Raw genomic sequence first — 22,354 nt, 5'->3', positions numbered from 1 at the left:
CAGTAGGCAAAGGGAATTTTTAAAAATTATTTTATCAGATGAGTGGGCACCTGATTTTATGAGGTAAGGCCAGTGTACATTTTCACAAAGAACTAATTTACTCCTTGATGAGTAGATCCAACTCACTGAGTTCGTACAAGATCAACTTTTTTTTTTAAATTATATCCCCTTTAATGAAGTAAAATGTTTACAGGGACTTCATTAAATCACAATGAAGTAGCTCTTCCTCAGAGCTACTCGGTAGATTTTGTTAATATATCACAATAAGATCGATTCTTCATCCAAGTATTGAATAAAAGTTTTTTTTTTAAATAAACAAATTACCTCACAGTTGACCTGATTAGCATTTATATCAATTAGAAAAATTAAGAGCATACATACATGGGAGTGGGACAGTCACCTGTACACCTGATGGGGTCCGAGGAGATTTATTTTAAAACATTGGAAAAGCAGATGACTTTATGATATACCTTTGTCGTCACTAACTGATCAATAATTGTCGAACATTTATAACAGCATCATGTCATGGCCAGAACCTTGCCTGTAGTCTTCTTAGTTCAAGTAGATATGTTGAGGCCTTCTGGATCTATACAATTTCAAGCACATCCAGACAGCTCCTAACCTCTGGGTGAAAATTGTTACTTCATCTCCCTCCGATCCTTCCGATTAGTTTATATTAGTTCAGACAGCACAGTGAGCATAAGGCCATTACATCACCAGTGACCCTAGTTTGAATCCAATGCTCTCTGTAACAAGTTAATGTACATTCTGCCAGGGCAGGTTTTCTCCAGGTGCTCCAGTTTCCTCCCACCCTTCAAAAATGTACAAGGATTGCAGGTTAATTGGGCGGCAAGGTTCATGGATTTGAAGGACCTGTTACCGTGCTGTTTTTCTAAATTTAAATTTGTCTCATGGCTTTCAGCTCCTCTTCAGAAAAAAATAGATCATTCCTTTGAATACTGAGAATGTGATAATGTTGTATCACCTTGTTCCAAAATCATTTCTGGTGCCTGACATTTTCAAGTTCTGATCATTCTCACAAATCAGCTCTGTACCTACTGCAGTGCAGTCATATCCATCCTTTAATGTGGTGACCAGAATGGTATTCAAACTGTGGTCTAATTGGTGGTGTATCATTCCATCATAACTTCCTTATTTATTTACTATTTTGGCAGATAAATGTAACCCTACCATTGGCCTTTCTTAGCCCCCTTATCCTCCTGTCCTGCCATTATTGATAATCCATGGACACACACACACCGAGCTTCTCCGTTCCTCCATTGACTGTTCGGATTTTTCCGTCGTTGCATTTCCTGGAATGCAATTCCTCACTCAGAAATCCCATTTGCTACATTTTATTTTAGCCAAAAGGCCACACCACCCACATTTTTTTTTTGTTGCTGTGAAAAGCTTTCCTTCTCAGTGCCACAACCCCAACCTGTGTATCATCTACAAATCCAGACGATTTGTGCATCACCTTTTTCTAGGTATTTATATAACTGAAATCAAACTCTTGAACTGCTGTGTCAGGCCAACATGTAGCTCGTCACAAAATACAAGCAATTATACCAAGCCTGAGAATGAACTCTGAGTAGGGTTCCATGGTTGATATAATGCAATGCCAAGATTTGAACGCGTCCTTGGAAACAACACGAACAATTCAGTGGAATTACTATTTGAAGAAAAAGTAACAACACACTTGAAATGCATATCATTTATTTTTTTTCTAACTGCAGAGTCAAGGTTTACAACTGAAACAATTGTAGTTCCTTATTTTTCTTTTACATGACTTATAAATAAAATACAAAAAAATGCTCACTACAAAAATCTACTGTTAGTAGGATGTAAAAAATATTCTCTTTCGCTATTGAAGGCACAAACTTCACTTAGTGACACATGAAGAAAAATAATCTGCAGCATTTCTCTCTTTTTTTTTCTCCCTCCCCATATCAGAACACTGAAAAAAAAATTGACAGAGCAGAGGGAAAATTGTACAGGAATAAGAGGCATTTAAGCTTGGATGATTACATCACAACGTGGATGAGGCGCATGCCCACGCTGTTGGCGGTTTTTTTTGCGCTGATGAGGACGGGACCAGCGATCACTACTCCGAACACTCTTCTCATTCGAAACAAAAGGAAAAAAATGGTTTTTAAATTTCCAGATTAACGAAAATGGCACCTTCTAAATGTAGGCTAACAACAGGTGCTGAGGTAGACTCAACTATAACATTAATTAAAAAAATAATAACACACCATTTTTATATTTAAAAAATTGTAATACAAAGCAATTAGACTGGCACATGCACTGTCACAGACTCGAGACAAAAAACAAAATGGCTGGTTGCCATGGAAACATTTGGTCCAAAATGGCAGTCCTCAGTGCTAATATTTATATATAATATATATGTATATGTATATATAAGTGGGCAGGATGCCTCTTTCTGCAACGTTACAAGTCTTTACCATTGTAAACTGGCACATGCACAAGAAACACACCCTAAAAAAGTAAAACAGACAAAGGATCTGTTTTTAAACACACTTTCTGAACAAAAGAAATATGGTACAAAGCATAGAACACCTTCTTGTCAGAAACATATGCAACACTTGCACTTGACTGCAATAGGAATTTAAAGCCTAATTATTTTCTCAAAGAATAAATGTGTAAAAAGTATTGTTGACAGTTTAGGCACACCATCAGAAACATTCAGATGTTACTTTGCACCTTTTGCACTAAATCAAAATGGTCACTGGCCAGTGCTATTTACCTTTTCCAGGAACCCCTCCTTCAAAAACAAGCCTCAGAAAAGCTATCTGTGCAAATTCCCTGGACATTTTGTGAAATTAATGCACTCATATTTTCCTTTAAATTGTTCCTTAATGAGATTTGTAATTTTACCCATACGTTTTTGTGCCATACAAAACAAAACCAAGAAAGTTTATCCAATTAAAAGTTAAATAAATCAATAATGCTCACCTAATTATAGTTCAACCAGTACTATATGCTAGTGTTAAGCAGATCACTCCAGATGCAATGCTGTTTGCAAAGATTATATCTAAAGTTGTACTTTTGAGTATTTCACAGTTTCATGAGGGTGTAGAATGAGAATTTAATACACCCAGTGCTGCACACTTCAGTAATCCAATCCAGAAGCCTTTATTTATCAAGTTATTTGTACCCAAGCTTTGGGTATAAAAAATATAGGCTTATGCTAATCAGGTACAACATACCACCCAAAAGAAATATTGGTGCTATTTATTTTCATTTTTGTTTCAGATTCACATTACGGAAGGATGTACATGTTACCTGGTGGAAATTCAATTTATGGTGATATAGGGCTGTACATTAATACAGCCGAAGGTTAAACAGATTAATGGCACCCATTGACTCCATGTTAACTGATGGTACTCCCACATTCCTGCTTGTTAAGTCAAAATCTGCCACGTCACATCACTTACACACTAGGTCAGTGGGAAAATATTGACAAGAGTGACTGTGTTTCAGTGTTCTTAACTGAATGAAAACAACAAGGTCACAAATGGTTAGAGCTTAGCTTGGCTGCACAGTCATAACATCTTATTCACATAAATGGGAAATGAATTTTACCTCAGCATTAAATCAAAAGGTTTACTTATAAACATTGTCCATTAAAGATAACATAAGAGGATTATTTATAGAGGATAGGGATTTTATATCTAAGATCCAAAGTACAGAGTACCTATGGATAGTTGTTAAAATTCTCAAAGATACATTACACTTAAAATCACCAATGCCTGAAGAGGGCGCACAAAATCAGTGCACCGGTGCGGACTTGAAAGGCCAACATGGCCTGTTTCCGCTCCGTAAATGGTTATATGGTTGTAGGAGAATTTTTAGAAAAAAAAACCACTTTCCTATTTCAGGGTCCCCATCAAATTCTCCCAGATTAGCTTTGGTTTAGGTCCTAATCTGTGGCACAAATCACCGACAGGCACTCCTAAATCAAAACCTGCTAATAAAGTTATCCCAAATCAGAGCGACTTTGCAAACAACCCAAGCTAACCACCATATGCAACATCCATGTGCCATTATCCTGTCTCTTACACAGTGCCACAGATTCCATGTTCTTACACAAGACATCCATTGCGTGTCAATTTAGTTGTTTTGTTAGATGAGTTCCCAACTAGTTGTCTAGGCATCTTCATAGTGACTTGCTGGAGAAAGTAGGACAAACCCTCACCTTTTAAACCCAGGCCATCTTATTTCACCACACAGATCTACATCATCACCAGCCTAACCCACTAACTTTATGGAAACAACAGCACATGGCTCAGTCTAGGGATTCTCTATATTCAATCGTATTCCATGTCAGGCTAGATATTGAGCTTTCTTTCCCCACGAGACATGTTGCAGACTTGCATTCAATGGAACATGATCCTCCATGAAACAAGACAGCATCCAGCAGTTGTATTTTAAATGTTGTTTTTGCTTTGATTGCTTCTCTTAAATACCACCATAGATAAGAAAAGGCAGATTTAACATTAGAATAAATCTGGGAATTGTCATTTCCTTCATCCAGACCAAAAACAAAATACTCAAAAAAAATCCAAGATCAAAGCAATATCTGTGAAAGAGAATGATACAAGTTGAATCTATAATGCAAATTCTTGATTCAGAACACTAATTTTCATATTTTTCCTCAACAGATACTGATTGATCTGCTGAGTTCTTCCACCATTCTTTCTTTCATTGTAGATTCCAGCTTTTACAGTCATTTTTGTCTCATTTTCTTCCAAATTTGATGGCTAATGCCAGAGATATAGGTCAAGCAACCAAGCCTTCCATATCCACTTTCCAAAAGAAGATCACTAGATCATTTCAACTTTTGTACATTCAGTGACTAACCTGCAAGTTCCAGTAATTTTGTGACAGGGTGGATTTTTTATTCTTCTGTTTTCCCATAGTACTTTCCGACATTAACTGAGTTTGCATTGTAATGAGCTGGTCGAACCCAGGGCAACTTTGGGCAGAAGAGGTTTGTCGTGTCTGGTGCAGCTGTACTTAAACGATTTCAAGGAAAATAAGGGCATTTAATCATATTCTTTGTTTGAAAACTAAATAGAGTTCCACTTCAGTATTTTGTTAATTATTAACTGTCTAAATCACCATTAATCAATTTGAATTTTGAAATTATCTGTTGTGTTCAGCCATTCTAAGGAAACTAACTACCAAGAAGTGGGGTTCCAGCATAGACAGTAAAGAATTACATCAAAATATCTTCCATAGCAGAAGTGCTATAATTGAAAAGGCCTTTTAGCAAGGAAGCCAGACCTTTTATCCAAGTGTTTATTCCCTATTCCTTACATTTCTCCTTCCAAAACTGACAGGACTAATAGTCCACAATATTCCTTTAAGAATTGAAGTGCATTTGAGAAGCCACTTTAGAGAGGAAAGGAGCAACAGGTAAAAGTGTACAGGAGGGAGGAATAGGGGAAGGGATGTACAGAGGAATGAATGGAAAAGAGAAGGGACTGAAGAGGGAACATAAAGATAAAATGGAATGGAGATGGGAAAGTGAATTAATCAGGTTGAAGATCAATGCAAGTAGACAGGATTGTGAAGGAATAAAAGGCAGGGAGAGGAAAAGAGGAAATGGGTGGGGGGGGGTGGTGGTTAGAATAGGGATAGGGAAGAAGGGAGATGAGATAGGCATCTTGGAAGTTTTTGGTCCTGTACAACTTTGCAAGAATTTGTCATTACCTCATGAAAAGTGAAGAAACCATTCTTTGTGAAACACAATCAAGTTAAAGGATCCTTCAGTCAGATGCAAGACAATTCTCAATTGTTGGTTCACAAATGTTGCTTGGCAAGAGAACCTCCCTCCCTTTTCCTCCCTCAGCAAGTCTATCCAATGTGCTGCCTGATATTACTAGTAACTAGAGTTTATACTATGAAATAACTTTTTTCTTTTTGATTTAGTGCTAAATGCATGGAATAACATTGGGATATAACGACACTGCATCAATTCCCGCACATATTCACAAAAAAATTATTCACATCACAGAGGCGGAAAGGGCTGGAACTTATTGCAAACTTACAAAAAGGACTGACAAATATTACAAAAATATCACAATTTTGTCAATATCTAATCAATTCTGTTTGAATTTCACAGAGATTTGCCTCATTCCAAAGGACCAAGGTATCCTTTTCCTCCATATCAGTGTATTAATATTCTTCATTAAAATGCCTCACTAAACACCCATTCACCCATTCACACACATCATAATCAAAGTCCAGATTCTGCCCCAAGTGATTCTTCTTTTCTTGTTCCTTCACATTTTAACAAAATGACATTGAACTGCTATTGTAATTCAAGCTTCAACACTTTTTGTTTTGCCCTGTTGTTGTCTCAGCTTGGAATCCCAGTCACCAATGGTCACCCTGCACAAGCGTTCCCATTTTAAGGCAAACTCATTTCCCTTTCCACTGTCAAATCGAAAGGAAACAGCCACATTTGGCAATTTCCACCCTTTCCCATCCTTTGTTTAGTTTTTCAAGCACATAACCCCCCCCCCCCCTTCCCCAACATTAGCTACATTCCCACAACCCCTTCACATGTTGGTGCTGCAATCTTGTCAATACAAACAGCAACGTGCATCAAATGAACGATCTTGTTCGACAATGCGAAACAAAAATACTGCAACTGTGCTTCAGTAAATTGACAAAAAAAAATAAAGAGGTAGCTTCTGGAATAAATTTCGACCCTGGCCAAACTAGGCAGGGTCATAATTTCTCTTTTAAACAAAAAAAAACAAAAAGAAAATACCAGTTTTGGTAATGGCCACACACTCATTCAAATAAATTGCTTTCTCTGCCCTGATACTTTCCAGTTTGTTAAGTACTTAACCCTTTCACCACTGTTTGACACATTTAAATGGCTCAAGGCTGTCATCTAAAGAGAGACAAGCGCATGGGGGGGGGGAGTGGAAATTAGCTGAACAAGGTCACACAACACGAGGTAATCCAAGCACACTGTGCACAACACAGAAAATGGTTCAAAACAATTTAAAAAAAAAGAAATCTTCTCCACGTTCACAGCACTATTTCCTTATCCTTCTTGGTGATTAGACATAGCATAGATAGAGATAAGTCTTCTCTATTCTCCAGTCTGATGGGATATCCTCAGGTTTGTGGCTTTTCATGTGCTTCTGCATGGCAGATAGGCTGGGGCAGTAATCCAAGCATATCGTGCACTGGTAGGGGGAGGCCCCGTTGTGGGTTCGGAGATGTTTGATCATCGCCGAGTAGTCCCGGGACCGCTGATGGCACAGCTTACATTCAAAGGGCTTTTCACCTAACAGAGAGGAACAAAAGGGTATTTGAATCTTTCAATTGAAAATTGAACAAGATCGACAAAAATCACTCTGCCCTTCCACCACCAATACCTTCATCTCCCCACCCCCAAAATAACCATTTCCTTCATTTTTCTAAAGATAGCATTTAGTGTCATACACATTGTAAAATATACATATGCACTGAAATTCTTACTTGCTTCAGCAGAACTGGTACTTGCAAATAAAACAATAATTGTAAACTAAATTAACAGAGACAATAAATACACTCAATCATAAATATTCACAGTAATCCTACAAGACTAAAAATATTCAAGCTTATCCAATACTAGACTTGCTTTGAAACAGAATAGATGCCAAGAAGTCAACCAACCTGTGAACATCCCAACTGTACTTTCACAGCCATTTAGGATAAAGAAATGCAAAGATCACCAAATTCTGGGGAAAAAGTTTTCTCTTCATCACAGTCCTACATAGCCTCTGGTATTGGGACACCTCACCAAGTTGTTTAGTTTAGTTGGTCATCTCCGGTTGGCTTCATACAAGAAGAAAGGTAAGATGTGCCAGAGTGCTAGGTGTTCCATAATTCAGGGTGAAAGGGAAGACAACCAACTGTGGAAGAGGTCAGGGACCCAAGAAGAGCTTCTCAACATTTTAGGACCAAGACTCTCATGCTCCTAACAAGAGCATGTCGATAAGCTTTATTCTGTTTCATTATCAATCAGGAAACTTTGTAGAGACAGCCTCAATGACAGAAGTAGAATTAAATGCTACAGGATTATCAGCTGTGCCCAACACCAAAATGAATTGATTTTCACAGAATATTATTCATCAAAATGATTTTCTTCCAATGATCCCCAGAGTGAAATGAACAGCTAACATTTGGGTTGGGACCCTTTAAAGATAAAGACCTTTTGACCTTTTCTCGCCACAGATGCTGCCTGACTTGCTGAGCCCTTCCAGCCCTTCAATGGAATTTGGTAGAAACATAGGTTGTGGAAAGGTCCCACACTTGCTGTCCTGGCTTATGGCAGAGATTGCAGGCTTGAAAGAGTTTATTATGCTCTCAGTAGGTAAACAAGAAAATCTGTAGATGCTGGGTCCAGTGCAAGATACAAGTGGAGGACGAAACTCAGCAGGTCATGCAGTGTACATCAGAAGTAGAAGGGCAACCTTTTACTTCTGATGGATGCTGTGTGACCTGGTGAGTTTCTCTGCCACTTTTGTGTTGCACTATGGTGCTCTCATGGAAAATTCACACCACAACCAAATTGTATTCCTGGCGGAGGAAGTAAATTAGGTTTGCGGATGGGTTGCCAAGAGAACAGGTGATTTTGACCCAGGAAACATCAAGCTTCCTGAGGTTTGTTTGAGCTGCAGTGATCCTGATAAATAAAGTGCACTCCACCAATATATTGGCTTGTTTAAGGGCTTTGGAAACTGAATCATTCACTAGATTCTGCTCTAGTAACTGCAGTATTTATATGGATGGCCTACATAGAACACTTGCCAATATGAACCTGTCATCTCAAAATAGTGACAGTGTTGACTTGGATTTTGACACATCAGGTGTGTCAAAGTTGTATTCCCACATCTTCCATCTCTCTCAACCATTGAACATGCCAATTCAAGTTGCACAAAGTGGAATTAAGAAAGGTGATGACCTATATCGTGGTTTACCTGTGTGAACCCGGTAGTGGGTCTCCAACTGGTGTTTCAGGCTGAACTTCTTCCCACACCCATTACATTCATAGGGCTTTTCCCCAGTGTGGATGCGCTTGTGACTCTTCAAAGTACACTCATCACGGAAGCAGCTCCCGCAGAACTCACACTCGTACGGGTGGTCACCTGGGAGGAGGAGGAAGAAGAAAAATCAGGAATTTCCTCAGGATAACAAGGCTCCCAACAAATTATTCAATTTTTACCCAGAGTTCTGCACTTATGCTTTGCTTAATCCAGAACCTTATGTTAGAAATGGTACAGGGGAAAGACAAAACTTACCACAACTGATGAGAGCATAAGCCACATAAGTAGCTAAAAGAATATTTATAAACCAAGGAAGAACATGAATGAGAGCAAACCCCACTGCAATAAATACCCTCTCAGGTGGGAGCCAAAAATCCCACAGCACCATTTTGGTGAAGACACTCTTCCAAGAGCACTACCCAAAATAATTCCTCAACGTGCCCTGTTGGTTTGTGGATCCTTGATCGCTTCAATTAGCATTAGCCTAAATAATAAAACACATTTCAACACATAGAACAGTTGAATGATTTGAGATGTACGAGATAAATTGCTTAAGGACTAATTTGAAAATCTGTGCCAACCAACTAGCTGGAGTGTTCATGGATATTATCAACCTCTCATTGTGGCAGTCAGTCAGTGGTTCCCACCAGCTTCATAAGGGTATCAATCATCCTGGTGCCCAAGAGTAGTGTGGGCTGCCTCAACAACTACTGGCCAGTAGCACCAACTTCTACTGGGATTAAATGCATTGAGAGGCTGGTCATGGCCATACCCAAGTAAAGATCTGGAGCCGCTGCAATTCACCCATCATTACAACCACTCCACAGCAGATGCAACATCTCTGGCTCTCCACTCAGCTCTGGATCACCTCAAACAGCAATTCATACATATAGCTGCTCTTCATCGACTACAGCTCAGCCATCAATACCATTATTCCCTCAGTGCTGGTCAAGAAGCTATAAACTCCACCCCCCCCCCCCCCAGGAACTGGAACTTTGACTTTTTCCATCAGAAGACCACAGTCAGTATGAATTGAAAACATGTCTCTTCCTCACTGATCATCAGCCCAGGTGCACCCCAAAGATGTGTGCTTAGCCCACTGCTCTTCTCATTATAAACCCATGACTCTGCGGCCAGGCACAATTACAATCCCATCTATAAGTATGTCGATGACACCACAGTTGTCAGCAGAATCACAAGTGGCAATGAGGAAGAGAGATAGATAAGCTCACTGAATGGTGACAACAGCCTTGCGCTCAATGTCAGAAAAACCAAGGAGATGATTGTGAAATTCAGGAAGTCAGGGGAACACGACCCAGTCCTTATCAAGGGCTCAGTAGTGAAGAGAGTCAAGAACTTCAAATTCCTGGGTGTCACATCTCTGAGGATCTGTCCTGGCGCCTCCAATGTTGATGCAATCACTAAGAAGACTCACCCGCCTTACTTTAATTACATTGTGAGGTAATTGAGGAGGTTTGGTATGTCACTGAAAATGCTCAAACTTCTACATCATTCTGGCTGTTGCATCACTGTTTGGTATGGAGGCACCAACTCTCAAAACAAGAATGAACTCCAGAGCGTTGTTAACTCGGCCTGCAATATCACAGGTATCTGATTTCACTCCATCGAGAACATCAATATGAGGTGGTTTCTTAAAAAAGCAGCCTCTATTTTCAAAGACATCCCCTCCCAGGTCATGCCCCCATCACTCTGCTACCCTCAGGGAAAAGGTACAGGAGTCTAAAGATGAGCAATCAACGGCACAAGGACAGCTTCTTCCCCCACTGCCATCAGATTCCTGAATAATCAATGAACCAAAGACACGGCCTTATTTTTCATGCCCTACTGTTGTTATTTATTTTTTTAATGGTGGTGTAGTATGCACTATGAGGGCTCCTGTAAAGCACCGAATCTCATGACTTGTTCATGACCATAAATCATGGTTCTCACTCTTTTTCTTTCCACTCACATACCATTGTATTCCCTATGCCATAGGTGCTTTGTGGTTGGTAAGGGATTGCTTAAGGTGATATGTGGGTGGAAAGAAAAAGTTGGAAAACCATTGTTTTAATCATCCCTAATTGACTCGTTATGTGCATGGTTTCATAACTCCAAAGGAAATGGGCCGGTGATAATTTTTCTCAAACAAAATATTTCAATAACAATTTGGTTTCAGAAGTGATTCTCTTCCCACTCACATACCACCTTAAGCAATCCCTTACTAATCATAGAGCACCGATGGCATAGGGATTACTTAAAGTGGTATGTGAGTGGAAAGAAAAAGGTTTGAGAACCACTGCAATAAATCCTGATTCTGATCAGCTCTTCAAATCCAATGCTTTTCTTGTCTCAGTTCTTGATCACAAGCTCTGCTGTGATGATCCAGCCATTATCACGTTGCCACTTGTGAAGCCCTGCTGTGAACAAACTGGCTCCTGGTTTACCCACAGTACAATTACAACTATTGACTAAAGCTCTTTGGAGTGTGACATTAGGGGTTTTTAAGACTGCAGGCATGTAATGGCACAATCAAGAGATTGTGCCACTACACAGACAGTCTGAGTCCATTTCTACACCGCGATTTATCCTGCAGGACCCCCAAAACGTTTTGGAGGAAGCCTGCAGTGTAAATCATACTGTAAAAATTCATCATCGGTCATTCACTCTAATGCACGTCCAATCAGCAGGACTGTTGCACTCAGGTTCTTGCAGTCTAAAAAGACACCTAATGTGAACCATGGGCAGTTGTGTTAATTTTTTCAGCAATTTTTCCAACATTGCAGTCTAAAAAACATAATTCTGGACACAGTATACAGACATCCCTTTTCCATTTTGTGCAGCACTTTAGTTTGCACCGAGGTGATCAGATTCACATGAAACAACATTAATGCAAATCGTAGAGTGAAAAATGAAAAAGATGGATTTGTCTTTGTTATTTATTGCTGATCATGGGATCAGAGAAACCACAAGAGTGATGAAGTCAGGTTGCACCTTAGGCTCATTCTCAGGTTTCAAAGAAAGTTTCTGCTACGTTACCAGAACAATTCTAAGACCCACAGCTACCTCCACCTTCCAATGAGGGTAATGTTGACATGTTCACTGTCCTTCGTGCCAGATTCCTATCTGATTCATACAGTGCACAGTTCTCCAATTGTCCAAAATTGTACATCAGCCTTGAAAGCTTGGAAAGACTAAATAAAATCAAATTGGAGATTAAAGAGAGGCCATGGATATATTTAAATAAAATGATGGACTATTGCCTCAGAAATTCACAATATAATCTGGATTAAATGTACACCATTGAATGCTGACTCTCCTAATCTTTCCCCTGGACCTGAAGATTGTGAACTTTCCCGTCTTTTCATCCTGCATTTTGCAAGCTAATAAATCCTATTTGTAGTCACCTTGTGGTTTATCTTATCGGCCTTTTTATTCCTTGTGGCTTTGCCATCGTGCTGTTCCATGAACCTTGGTTTAAAGGATTAGGTGTACCTGATTCTTTGTTAAATTCTCAGTACCTTTATAAGCCACTTTGATCTTTATCAGCACTAGCTCTTTAAAATTCTACATACACAACAGATGTTTCTGTGATAGCTGTGTCATTTACAGCCTTCTGCCTTGACGCACTGTGCTTGGCAGGACTTTGAAATCTTCCAGAAGAGAGGGAGTTATTAGCACAACTGCCCCTGACATACGGAGCGGGCGGTTAGCACAGTGTTAGGAGACCATTGCAAAAGAAAACAGCGATGGAAGCTGAATCTACAAAAGTTTTAAAAGGGAAATCAAAAAGAAAACTGAAGATCCTAGAAATCTGACATTTAAAAGTCAAATGTTGGAAACCAAATACTGAAATAACCAAGCAGCATCTGTAGAAAGAAAAAATGTCAGGTTCATCAGAGAAAAAGGATCCTTGACAAGAAATGTTAACCCTGTTTATCTCAGCAAGGCAGATAAACAGGAATGGGCTCCACTTAAGTGTAGCTACAGCACGGATGGACTGTATTCTTTTAGACCGCAAAATGCCATTGTTTCATTACAACATTTCCCCAACCAATCAACAGAAAACATATCCTGTTTCTTCTACTTGTGAACAATCTTGAAATTTACATAGCAAAGTCTCACAAGGACAACTCTTCCGTAGACCCAGATATGTTGGTCAGAATTTCCAAGGCAATTGAGATGGTCTCATCCCAGGAATTAATCTAAAAAGTAAAATTGACTTCATGTGATACTTTCTCAGCTTCCCCAAGGAGCAAAAATTAAAAACATGTTTATGTGAAGAATCAAGTCTTTGACAATAGTTTGCTCGACACATGATAACAAGGCTTGCCTCTGTTCTTCAAAAGGGGGAGAAAGGAGGGAAGGAGGAGAGGAATGAGGAATACTCTGTCTTCCACTCTCTCTCTCTCTCTCTCTCTCTCAATCCCAACCTCACTATCAAAACCTGCAGACAAGGGTCGTGTCGTTGTGGTCTAGCAAACTGACCTCTACTTTGACGAGGCCAGGTGGCATCTCTCAGACACCTCGTGACTTGCCACTTGAATATGACTCCTCCAAGAAACATCAAGCCACCATCTCATGCAATCTGACCTCATCACTACTAGTCATCTCTCCACCCAACCCCCTCCCCACCCCCCCCACCCCCATAACCTCTAACCCACTTCTATCAATTCTCAGCACTAGCTCCTGCTCCTTCCTTTCTCCCTCCCCTAGCACTCTCCCCAACTTTTTGTTTAGATACCTTCTCTGCTTTTAGCTCATATCTTGATGAAGGGCTCAGGCCTGAAATGCTGGTTACCCTTTACTTCCTATAGACGTAGCATGACCTGTTGAGTTTCTCCAGCACTTGTGAATTGGTTTTTATTCTCTTGTACATACCTTCCCTGAAAGTTGAACAGATCAAACTTCCAACAGTTCAGCACTACATTGGGAAGCTTGTTAACCAATCAAACTGTGAGGCAATAGAAGTTATCCAACAGAATCATGACCTCATATGAAATATGATTGACGGGGTAACAGAATTTTTCCTTCTTACTGTTTATCTAAAATTCTCCTCAGTCAACTATTTGCAAGGGCTGTTGTAACATGTTTGAACAATCAGCTGTTGATTATTGAAGTGTAATTTTTGTTGGACGAAATATGGAAGTACATTGATTATGTATCTGCTAATAATGCCGCTATTTTCACCTCTCTAATCTGTGCAAGAATAATTAAATAAAATGCAATGAGCAGATGTGGGGTTTTTTTTGTAGCCTGCATATTGTAGCAGATGGTGCAAGGCTGTTAGGCATATAATGTTCTCTACATGTCAATACATTACTTAGCAGCCAAGGTTTTAAACCATCAGTGGTGACCTACACTTCCCATCGCATTGATGTCAAGCAGCACTGGTGGCTTTGCATAAATTGCCCTTTCCCTGATTCATACTGTCACTCTTTTCTGTGTGTCTTCTCCACCCTAGCCCCAGCACTTCACTTCTTCAAGGCAGATTAGATGGAACAAATTTTTTAATCCATGTTCACTCTAAATTGGTGCAATCAATCACAATTTCAAAAAGTCTTCAAGATTCATCTGTTCATTTTTACAGCTTATGTTGACACAAATGCCACACAGAATCAAAGCAAGTCCTTCAGTCTGAGTCCAAGTTAACCGTCAATTTATATTAACCTTATGTTTATTCCCCCCCACCCCCAGTTCCCATCAGCTCCTCCTGGATTTTGCCATTCACCTATAGAGGAGGGCAAATTTACTGTGGTCGTTTAATCTACCACCCTGCAGTCCTTCAAGATGTGGGAGAAATGTGGTGCATCTGCAGGAAATCCATGCACTCACAGGGATAACATGCAAACTGCATACACAGCTCTGGAGGACAGAGACAATAAAGCAGCACTAAGCTTTGCACTGAGTTGCCCCACTGTGATCAGATTCTATCCAGGTGATTAGATTCTATCCAAGTGTTTTGTGTGAAATGGAATCAGATACCAGAGAATCAACCCAATGTGCTTTAGTTGCTCCAACGATACTCTTCGATTCATCCCATTTATCCTGAGATTCAAACTCATTGTTGTTCAGGACAGGAAGAGTTAATTTGATGCATCAAATCTAAGCAGTGTACCAGAGGGCTCTCTGAGTCACAAGCTGTTCCCAGGGACATGCAGAAGACATCAAGGGCTGATGGAAAATCATCAACTTGGGTGAAAGATGCTTTGGTTTTCTCAAAACACATTGGGCTTCCAGCAGACGGAGATGCCCAGAGGGAAATGCTGCTAATTGGCATATCTCAGACTGCACAATCTCATGCTGAGGCATGCACAGAAGCTTGGTGCAGTTAATGCCAAGCCTACATGTGGACAGAATGCAGCTTAGAGTACTCTGCTGCTGGACATTGAGAGGTTGAACCTGATGGCGAAGCCCCTCCAACAGCAGAAGAGTGTATCACTGCAGTGCGGTAACACAAATGGTAATGGTGCTGTGAGGGAAAGTGAAATGCTAAAACTACTCCATGCAGAACCTGAATGTGAAGAATCCTAGACTATGCTTTTCTTTTGTATACACATATTATCTTTGAAATAAAAAGTCAATCTTGGATTCCGGTAGAGTGAGTTCATTGGTCCCACTTCCCTTCTCTTGCCCCACAATCTAACACTTTATTCTCTCTCTCTTTTTTAAAAAAAATAGACCCCAAATAATTGTGTTCATCCTTGTAGAAAATAAGTTTCAAAGAAATGGTTTGAATATATATATCTATATATATATAAATAGAGAGAGAGAGAGAGAGAGAGAGAGAGAGAGAGCGCCTGAGAGCATGATAGAATGCAATAGAGTATAAGCTAGAGCTATATAGACACATGTATATCTATCTATATAAACAATTTTTTAAAATTAAAATTTTTTTAAAAAAGATCGCCTCACAATCTTTGCGCCATGGAGAACAGACCCAGCTTCTTCAAACTGTCCTTTAACTGGAATCCCTCAACCCTGGAACCCACCATCATCCTAGTTATCATCGGTTAACTCTGCATGGACCACAGGTTGAATAAGGAACCACCTAGTCTGAAACCACATAATGTCTAAATCTCTCCAGTTGCATCTTAAACTGGCAATGCCACACAATCACTTTTTTTGGGGGGCAGTTAAAAGCCTCGAGTTCTACCACTGAATTTAATTTTCAGAGTCTGGAGGCAAACCCAACCAACATTCTTTCCATCAGTCTAAGTGCGCCTAGGAGTCAACTTAAATTTTAAAGTACAGATGGAAATTCTCCAGCGTCTTTCAACTAAAGTCAAAGATAGCTCAATGAGCTGAGAACAAATGGTTTCCAATATCTGAAAATCCAGTAACCAGAACTCCTCCTTTAACCTGCTCTATTTTTCCTCTTCTGCCCTCCCAACCATATCCACCAATGATCTCTTACCCAGTAGCCTGTGCTCTTCCCTCTGCCCCTTCTTCCCTCTTCCCCTCTCTATCCCCATCTTTTCTTTCAGGCCACTGCCTGCTTTTTGCTCATCCCCTTGAAGAAGGGCTCAGGCCTGAAATGGTGGTTCCCCTTTGCTTCCTTTGGATTCTGTATGATTTGCTGAATTTCTCCTGCCCTTTTCTGCATTGCAATAAATAAATACCGATGAGAAACAAAAGCTGGAATCTTGAGAAGACAAAGAATTACTGGAGGAAATCAAAAATCAGTCAGTCTCCATGGGAGAATTAGTCACTCAACATTTCAGGTTTTAAGCTATTGTCAAGACTTCAGTCGTTATAAAGGGTCCAGACCCAAAACATTAACTGACCACTTCTATCCATGGATGTACTCTGACCTGCTGACTACCTCCAGCAATAAATAGTCACCTCAAACAATACATAATTCTTTATCACACATGAGCTTCAATAATTTGTACTTCATTGCCATAGAAAAGTCATGGAAGGCACAAAAGGGAAATAAATACATGAAGGGAAAATTTTACAGGGCTACATAAAAGCAAGGGAGAGTAGAGGGAAGAGAGGAGAAAAGTAAAACACAAAAGTCTGCAGGCACCAAGATTGAAGTAAAAACAATGCTGGAGAAACAAGTAGGTCAAAGAGTATTTTATATTGCAAAGATACCCAGCAAATATTTCAGGCTTCAGCTTCTCATTACGGTATGAACAAAATGTCAGCAGGTGCCCAAACAAAATGGTGGGTGAAGGGGGAGGAGCACAGTCCTACAAGCAGAAAGTAATAGGTGGATAAGGGAGGAGGGGTACACCAGCAAACAAGGGGAGGGGGGATGGCTCTTTTAATGGAAAGGGAGTGGAGAGCTGGAGGAAAGACTGAGGGATGGGGAAGAGAGGGAGAATGGAGAGTAGATGAGCAGAAGCCAGAGAAGTCTATGTTAATGCCATCCAAATGGAGAGAAACCAGAAAGAAAATTAAATGCTGCTCCTCCAATTCATGGTGGTGTTCGTTTGTCAGTACACGAGGCCATGGACAGAAATGTCAGCACAGGAGTAGGGCACAGAATTGAAATGGCTGGCCACTGGAGATCCCTGTCACTGATGTGCAGAAAGCTAAGGTGCTCAGCAAAGCAATCCCCCAGTATGCATCCAGTCTCACTGATGTTGAGAAGGCCACAAAACAATTGTGGAAATTGGGATATATAAAATGTGCATCAGGGGCTTGCACATGCTTCATGGGCCAAACGCCTTCCTTCAGTGCTGATGATCTCATTTAGTCATGGAGTCTTCTCATCAATGGGCAGCTGAAGGTTTATTGCGGAATGAGCAGCATGTATGAGAGATGCATCATTGCCAAGGTGTTTGAACAGACAGGCAGGTATTATAGGCAATGGGAAGTAAGGAACAAACAAGCCCCAAAATGAACCACAGGGAGAGCCTCAACACAGCAAAAGAACACTCATGTCTCCTTGGCCACTACTATTCCACTACTATACTACTCTTCAGTTTGCTGTGGTTCTGCTGAAGTTATTTGAGCAGTGTGGGACCACATTAAAAGGCAAAACCAAAAAGGTAATTCTTACCTGAGCCACATGCCAATTGGCACAGGTTGATCAGATTCGGCAGTAAAACACATGGCTCAAAGACTGGTGTGGGAGAAGTGGGTTTGAATTTGTGAGATGTTAGCTTTTCTGATGGGGCAGGCTCCACTTGAACCGTACTGAGTCCAGGGTCCTGGAAAATGACATAACTGGGACTATAGATAAAGATTTAAACTAAATAGCAGAGGGGTGGGTTCAACAAATTGAAAGAATATGGATAAAGTTAAAGGGAAGGAAAGTGCAGCAACAGTTATTGAAATCTCCAGAATAAAAGATGGGACAGAAAATTATGAAAGGATAAGACTTTAAACTCAGAAATATGGAAGGGTACTGAACTGAAAGTGTTGCACCTACAGTAAATGCGCATGGTGTACATAAAGGACAACAAATATAAAGCACAGTTAGAAATTGGCAGGTACAATGTAGGCAAAACTGAGACATGGCTGAAGGAGATCACAGCTGGGAGCTGAACATCCAAGGATACACGTCCTATTGAAACAACAATGGGGGTGGTGTGGCGGGAATGGGATGGGTCTATTGGTAAAATATGAAATCAAATCCTCAGTGAGAAGGGACATAGGATGTAGAATTCTTGCAGAGAGAGTTGAGAAACTGCAAGGGTAAAACGACAGTGATAGGAGTTACATTTTTTTTTAAATATAAATTAGGCTTCAACACTGTACTGCCCCTTCTGGCTCACGAGTTCATGGCCCCCAAACACACCAATTAACCTACAACTCCCATATATTTTTGAAGGGTGGGAGGAAACTGGGGCACCTGGAGAAAACCTGTGCAGACATGGGAAGAACATAAAAACTTACAGACAATGCCAGATCACTGGCGCTGCAATAGCATTGTGCTAACTGCTATGCACATAGGGTTAGAGAAGGCCTGCAGAGGAAGTAAAGTTATGCTGTTCATGGGAACTTCACTTTGGAGGCAGAGCATCCCAAGAGAAGGAATTCCTACAAAATGGCACTTTGGAGCAGCTCTTGTTGACCCCACTGAGGAAAATGCAGTTCTGGATTTGGTGCCATACAATGAACCAGACTTGGGATAGTCAGTGGATGTTGCTTATTTTCAGAAGGACTGCAATGAGATGCCACACACAAGTTAGGAGGAAATGGTGTTACGGGAAAAGTACCAGTGTGGATAGAAGATTGGCAGATGTCAAGGAGTGGGAAGAAAGGGGGTCATTTCTGGCTGGCTGCCGGTAGCATATGCAGCATGGCTTTTCACGCTATATGCAAATGATTTAAATATTAAAATTGATGGCTTTGTGGCCAAGCTTGTGGGTAATGTTGAGGGGCAAGTAATGTTGCAGAAGTAGGGAGTCTGCGGAGGGACTTGAGTAGGTTAGGAGAATGGGCAAGGTGACAGATAGAATACAGTGTGGGGAAAGCCGCTTTGGTAGAAGGACTGAAGTTGACTAATTACTAAATTGGGAGAGAATTCAGAAAATAGAGGTCCAAAGGAACTTAGGGGTCCAAGTGCAGGATTCTCTAAGGGTTAACTTTCAGGTTGAGTCAGTAGTAGGAAGACAAATGCAATGTTAGCATTCATTTTGAGAGGAGTAGAATATAAAAGGAAAAATATAAGGCATTGGTTTGATCACATTTGAAGCATTGCAAGCCGTTTTAGAAGGATGTGCAAGCATTGGATGTTTACAAGAACGATCCCAGTGAAGAGAGGGCTAACATACGAGGGGCTCTGGACGTGTATTCATGATAGGCTAGAAGGATGGTTGGGGGGGTGGGGGTGGTAGGGAAATGGAAACATTGAAAGGGCCAAATAGAATGGACGTGGAAAAGTTTTCCATAATTATATAGCACAGATGGGATGTGTTCTGATATTCCCTTACGTGTGCAGTTCCAACAACTCAATACGTCAATTGTTGAAGTAAGTACCAAGATTAGGGCAAGAGAATTTATCCAGCTTTGCAGCATGCACAGAAGTCAGAGATGGTGCATACATGTTGCCAAAGTTGAACTGTCTTTGACAGGCGCAAAATTCAGGAAAACAGCACGAGTAGAGATTTAGAAGTACTGTTAAGTCTTTCATTCCGCAAGGGTGGTTTTCAAGAGGAGGTCTGGCTGTGCAACTGCTCATCTATTGTAATTGCAGCATTGTAAAGAAAATGGACAAAATGTTCATTATTTTGCTGGAGAATATTTACAACTCCTGCAGGTGTTCCGAGTTTATAAGTGGGACTGCACTAACTGCACCAGGGGGAATCAGTTCACTTTTTAATGAAGATACTGTCACAGAGAGATAGAAGATGGAATCAGATCATTCAGCTCACTGGGTCCATGTCAATCATCACTCACACACACACACACACACACACACACACACACACACACACACACACACACACTATTTTCCATTACTTAACTATATGTTTGAAGTTACCTACAGACTTTGGGGTATGGGAAGAAACTGAAGCAGTTGGAGAACACTCACTGCAAGGAGAACATGCAAACTCTGCATAATACTGAAGGGGTTATATTGAACAATACTGGAGGGGTTAGATTGAACAATACTGGAGGGGTTAGATTGAACAATACTGGAGGGGTTAGATTGAACCTGGGATTTCAGCACTCAACCAGCTGCGCCATTGCCTCACCACAATCACAGCACTCTTCCTTCTGCAACTCTTTGCAACCCCTCCAGAGACCTTGCTTTGTTGTTAAACTCAAAGTCCCATCATTTGACATACCTACAATTTTGCTGGTGCCATGCAAGCAAATTTTCTGGACTATTTGATTACCCCAACATAATTTTAAATAACTTCAAGATATTATTCAATAGTGTGCTAATTTCTTTCAGTAAAAACAAACACTAGGGTCTTGCTGGAGGCCTGAGGTGTGACTCAGAGATCAATGCTGGATCCTTTGTTGTTTGTCATCAATATCAATGATGTTGGTCAGCCATTCTCAATGGGGGCCCTAAGGGAACCCTGGGGGGGTCACAGCACATTTAAGTAAAAGGTTTGTTTTCTTTTCAACTCACCACAATTTATTTTTAATGTTCATTATGTATTAGGTAGGAGAGAAGTTCAGAAGAAACCAAAACTTGACTGCTTTATGGGAAAAGGGGGGGGGGGGAGGGAGAGGGGGATAAATTTGGAGCGCAGTCCTATGGAAGCCATAGTTGAAAAAAGGTCAAGAATCACTGAGCAGAATGACAATGTCACAAATTGGATCAGGAAATGTTCAGATAAAATGAAGACTGGGGGTGGAGTGGACAGCGGGATCTGGACCAGCTGTAAAAATGGGCTGTAAAACTGCAAATGGAATTTAATATGGACAAGTGTGAGGTGTGGCTCTTTGGGAGGACGAACTTGGGTAGGACTTGCACTGTTATTGGTAGGGTACTGCGGAGTGCAGTAGAAGATGGATCTGGAAAAACCAATAAAAACAAGAAATAGGAGTAGGAGGCCCATTAAGCTTGTTCCACCATTCAAGGTGATCATGGCTGATCTGACAATAGGCTTATCTCCACCTATCTGCCTTTTCCCCATATCCCTCAATTTCCTTGCTATGTAAAAATCCATCCAACCTTGTCTTAAATATATTTACTGAAGTCACCTCCACTACCTCATTGGGCAGTGAATTCCACAGATTCACCACCCTCTGGGAAAAGCAGTTCCTCCTCATCTCTGTCCTAAATCTACTACCCTGAATCTTGAGGCTATGTCCCCTCAAGCTGGTCTCCCCTATCGACGTGAGGGGAGACCAGCACTATCCATCCTGTCTATGCCTTTCATAATTTATACATTTCTACAAGATCACCTAAATTCCAGCAAGTACAGTCCTAGACAACTGAATCTCCCATAGCCTAACTCCATTCATCCCTGGAATCAACCTGGTGAACCTCCACTACACCACATCCAAAGCCAGCACATCCTTCCTCAAGTAAGCAGGCCAGAACTGTATGTAACACTCCAGATGCAGTCTCACCAGTATCTTGTACAGTTGCAGCATAACCTCCTTGCTCTTAAATTCAATCCCTCTAGCAATGAAGGCCAATATTCCATTTACCTTTTTGATGGCATGCTGTGATCGCTTGCCATTTAAATAACATTGGATAACCTCATATTTGCCAACATTGTACTCCATCTGCTAAACCCTTGCCCACTCACTGCACCCATCTCTGCAGGCTCTCTGTATCCTCTGCACAATTTGTTTTCCCACTCAATTTGGTGTCATCAGCAAACATTGATACACTACACTCTGTCCCCTCTTCC

General features: G+C 40.7%; 1 protein-coding gene across 7 annotated transcripts in view; it reads right to left on the bottom strand.

Moving 5' to 3' along the window:
- Positions 1-1,699: 1,699 nt before the first annotated feature.
- zbtb16a (zinc finger and BTB domain containing 16a) overlaps positions 1,700-22,354 on the bottom strand; it is a 235,986-nt gene continuing 215,331 nt past the window's right edge. For all 7 annotated transcript variants that reach the window (XM_069894826.1, XM_069894821.1, XM_069894822.1 and 4 more), the window contains exons 6-7: positions 9,012-9,179; positions 1,700-7,333 (exon numbers count right to left, since the gene is read on the bottom strand). In XM_069894826.1, the coding sequence (XP_069750927.1) occupies positions 7,104-7,333; positions 9,012-9,179 (398 nt within the window). In that variant the 3' untranslated portion in view covers positions 1,700-7,103. The remainder of the gene's footprint in view (positions 7,334-9,011; positions 9,180-22,354) is intronic.

The sequence above is a fragment of the Narcine bancroftii genome, chromosome 8 (genome assembly GCF_036971445.1).
Source record: "Narcine bancroftii isolate sNarBan1 chromosome 8, sNarBan1.hap1, whole genome shotgun sequence".
Classification (NCBI taxonomy): domain Eukaryota; kingdom Metazoa; phylum Chordata; class Chondrichthyes; order Torpediniformes; family Narcinidae; genus Narcine; species Narcine bancroftii.
The sequence above is the reverse complement of the archived record's forward strand: the minus strand, read 5'-3'. Positions and strand labels throughout refer to the sequence as shown.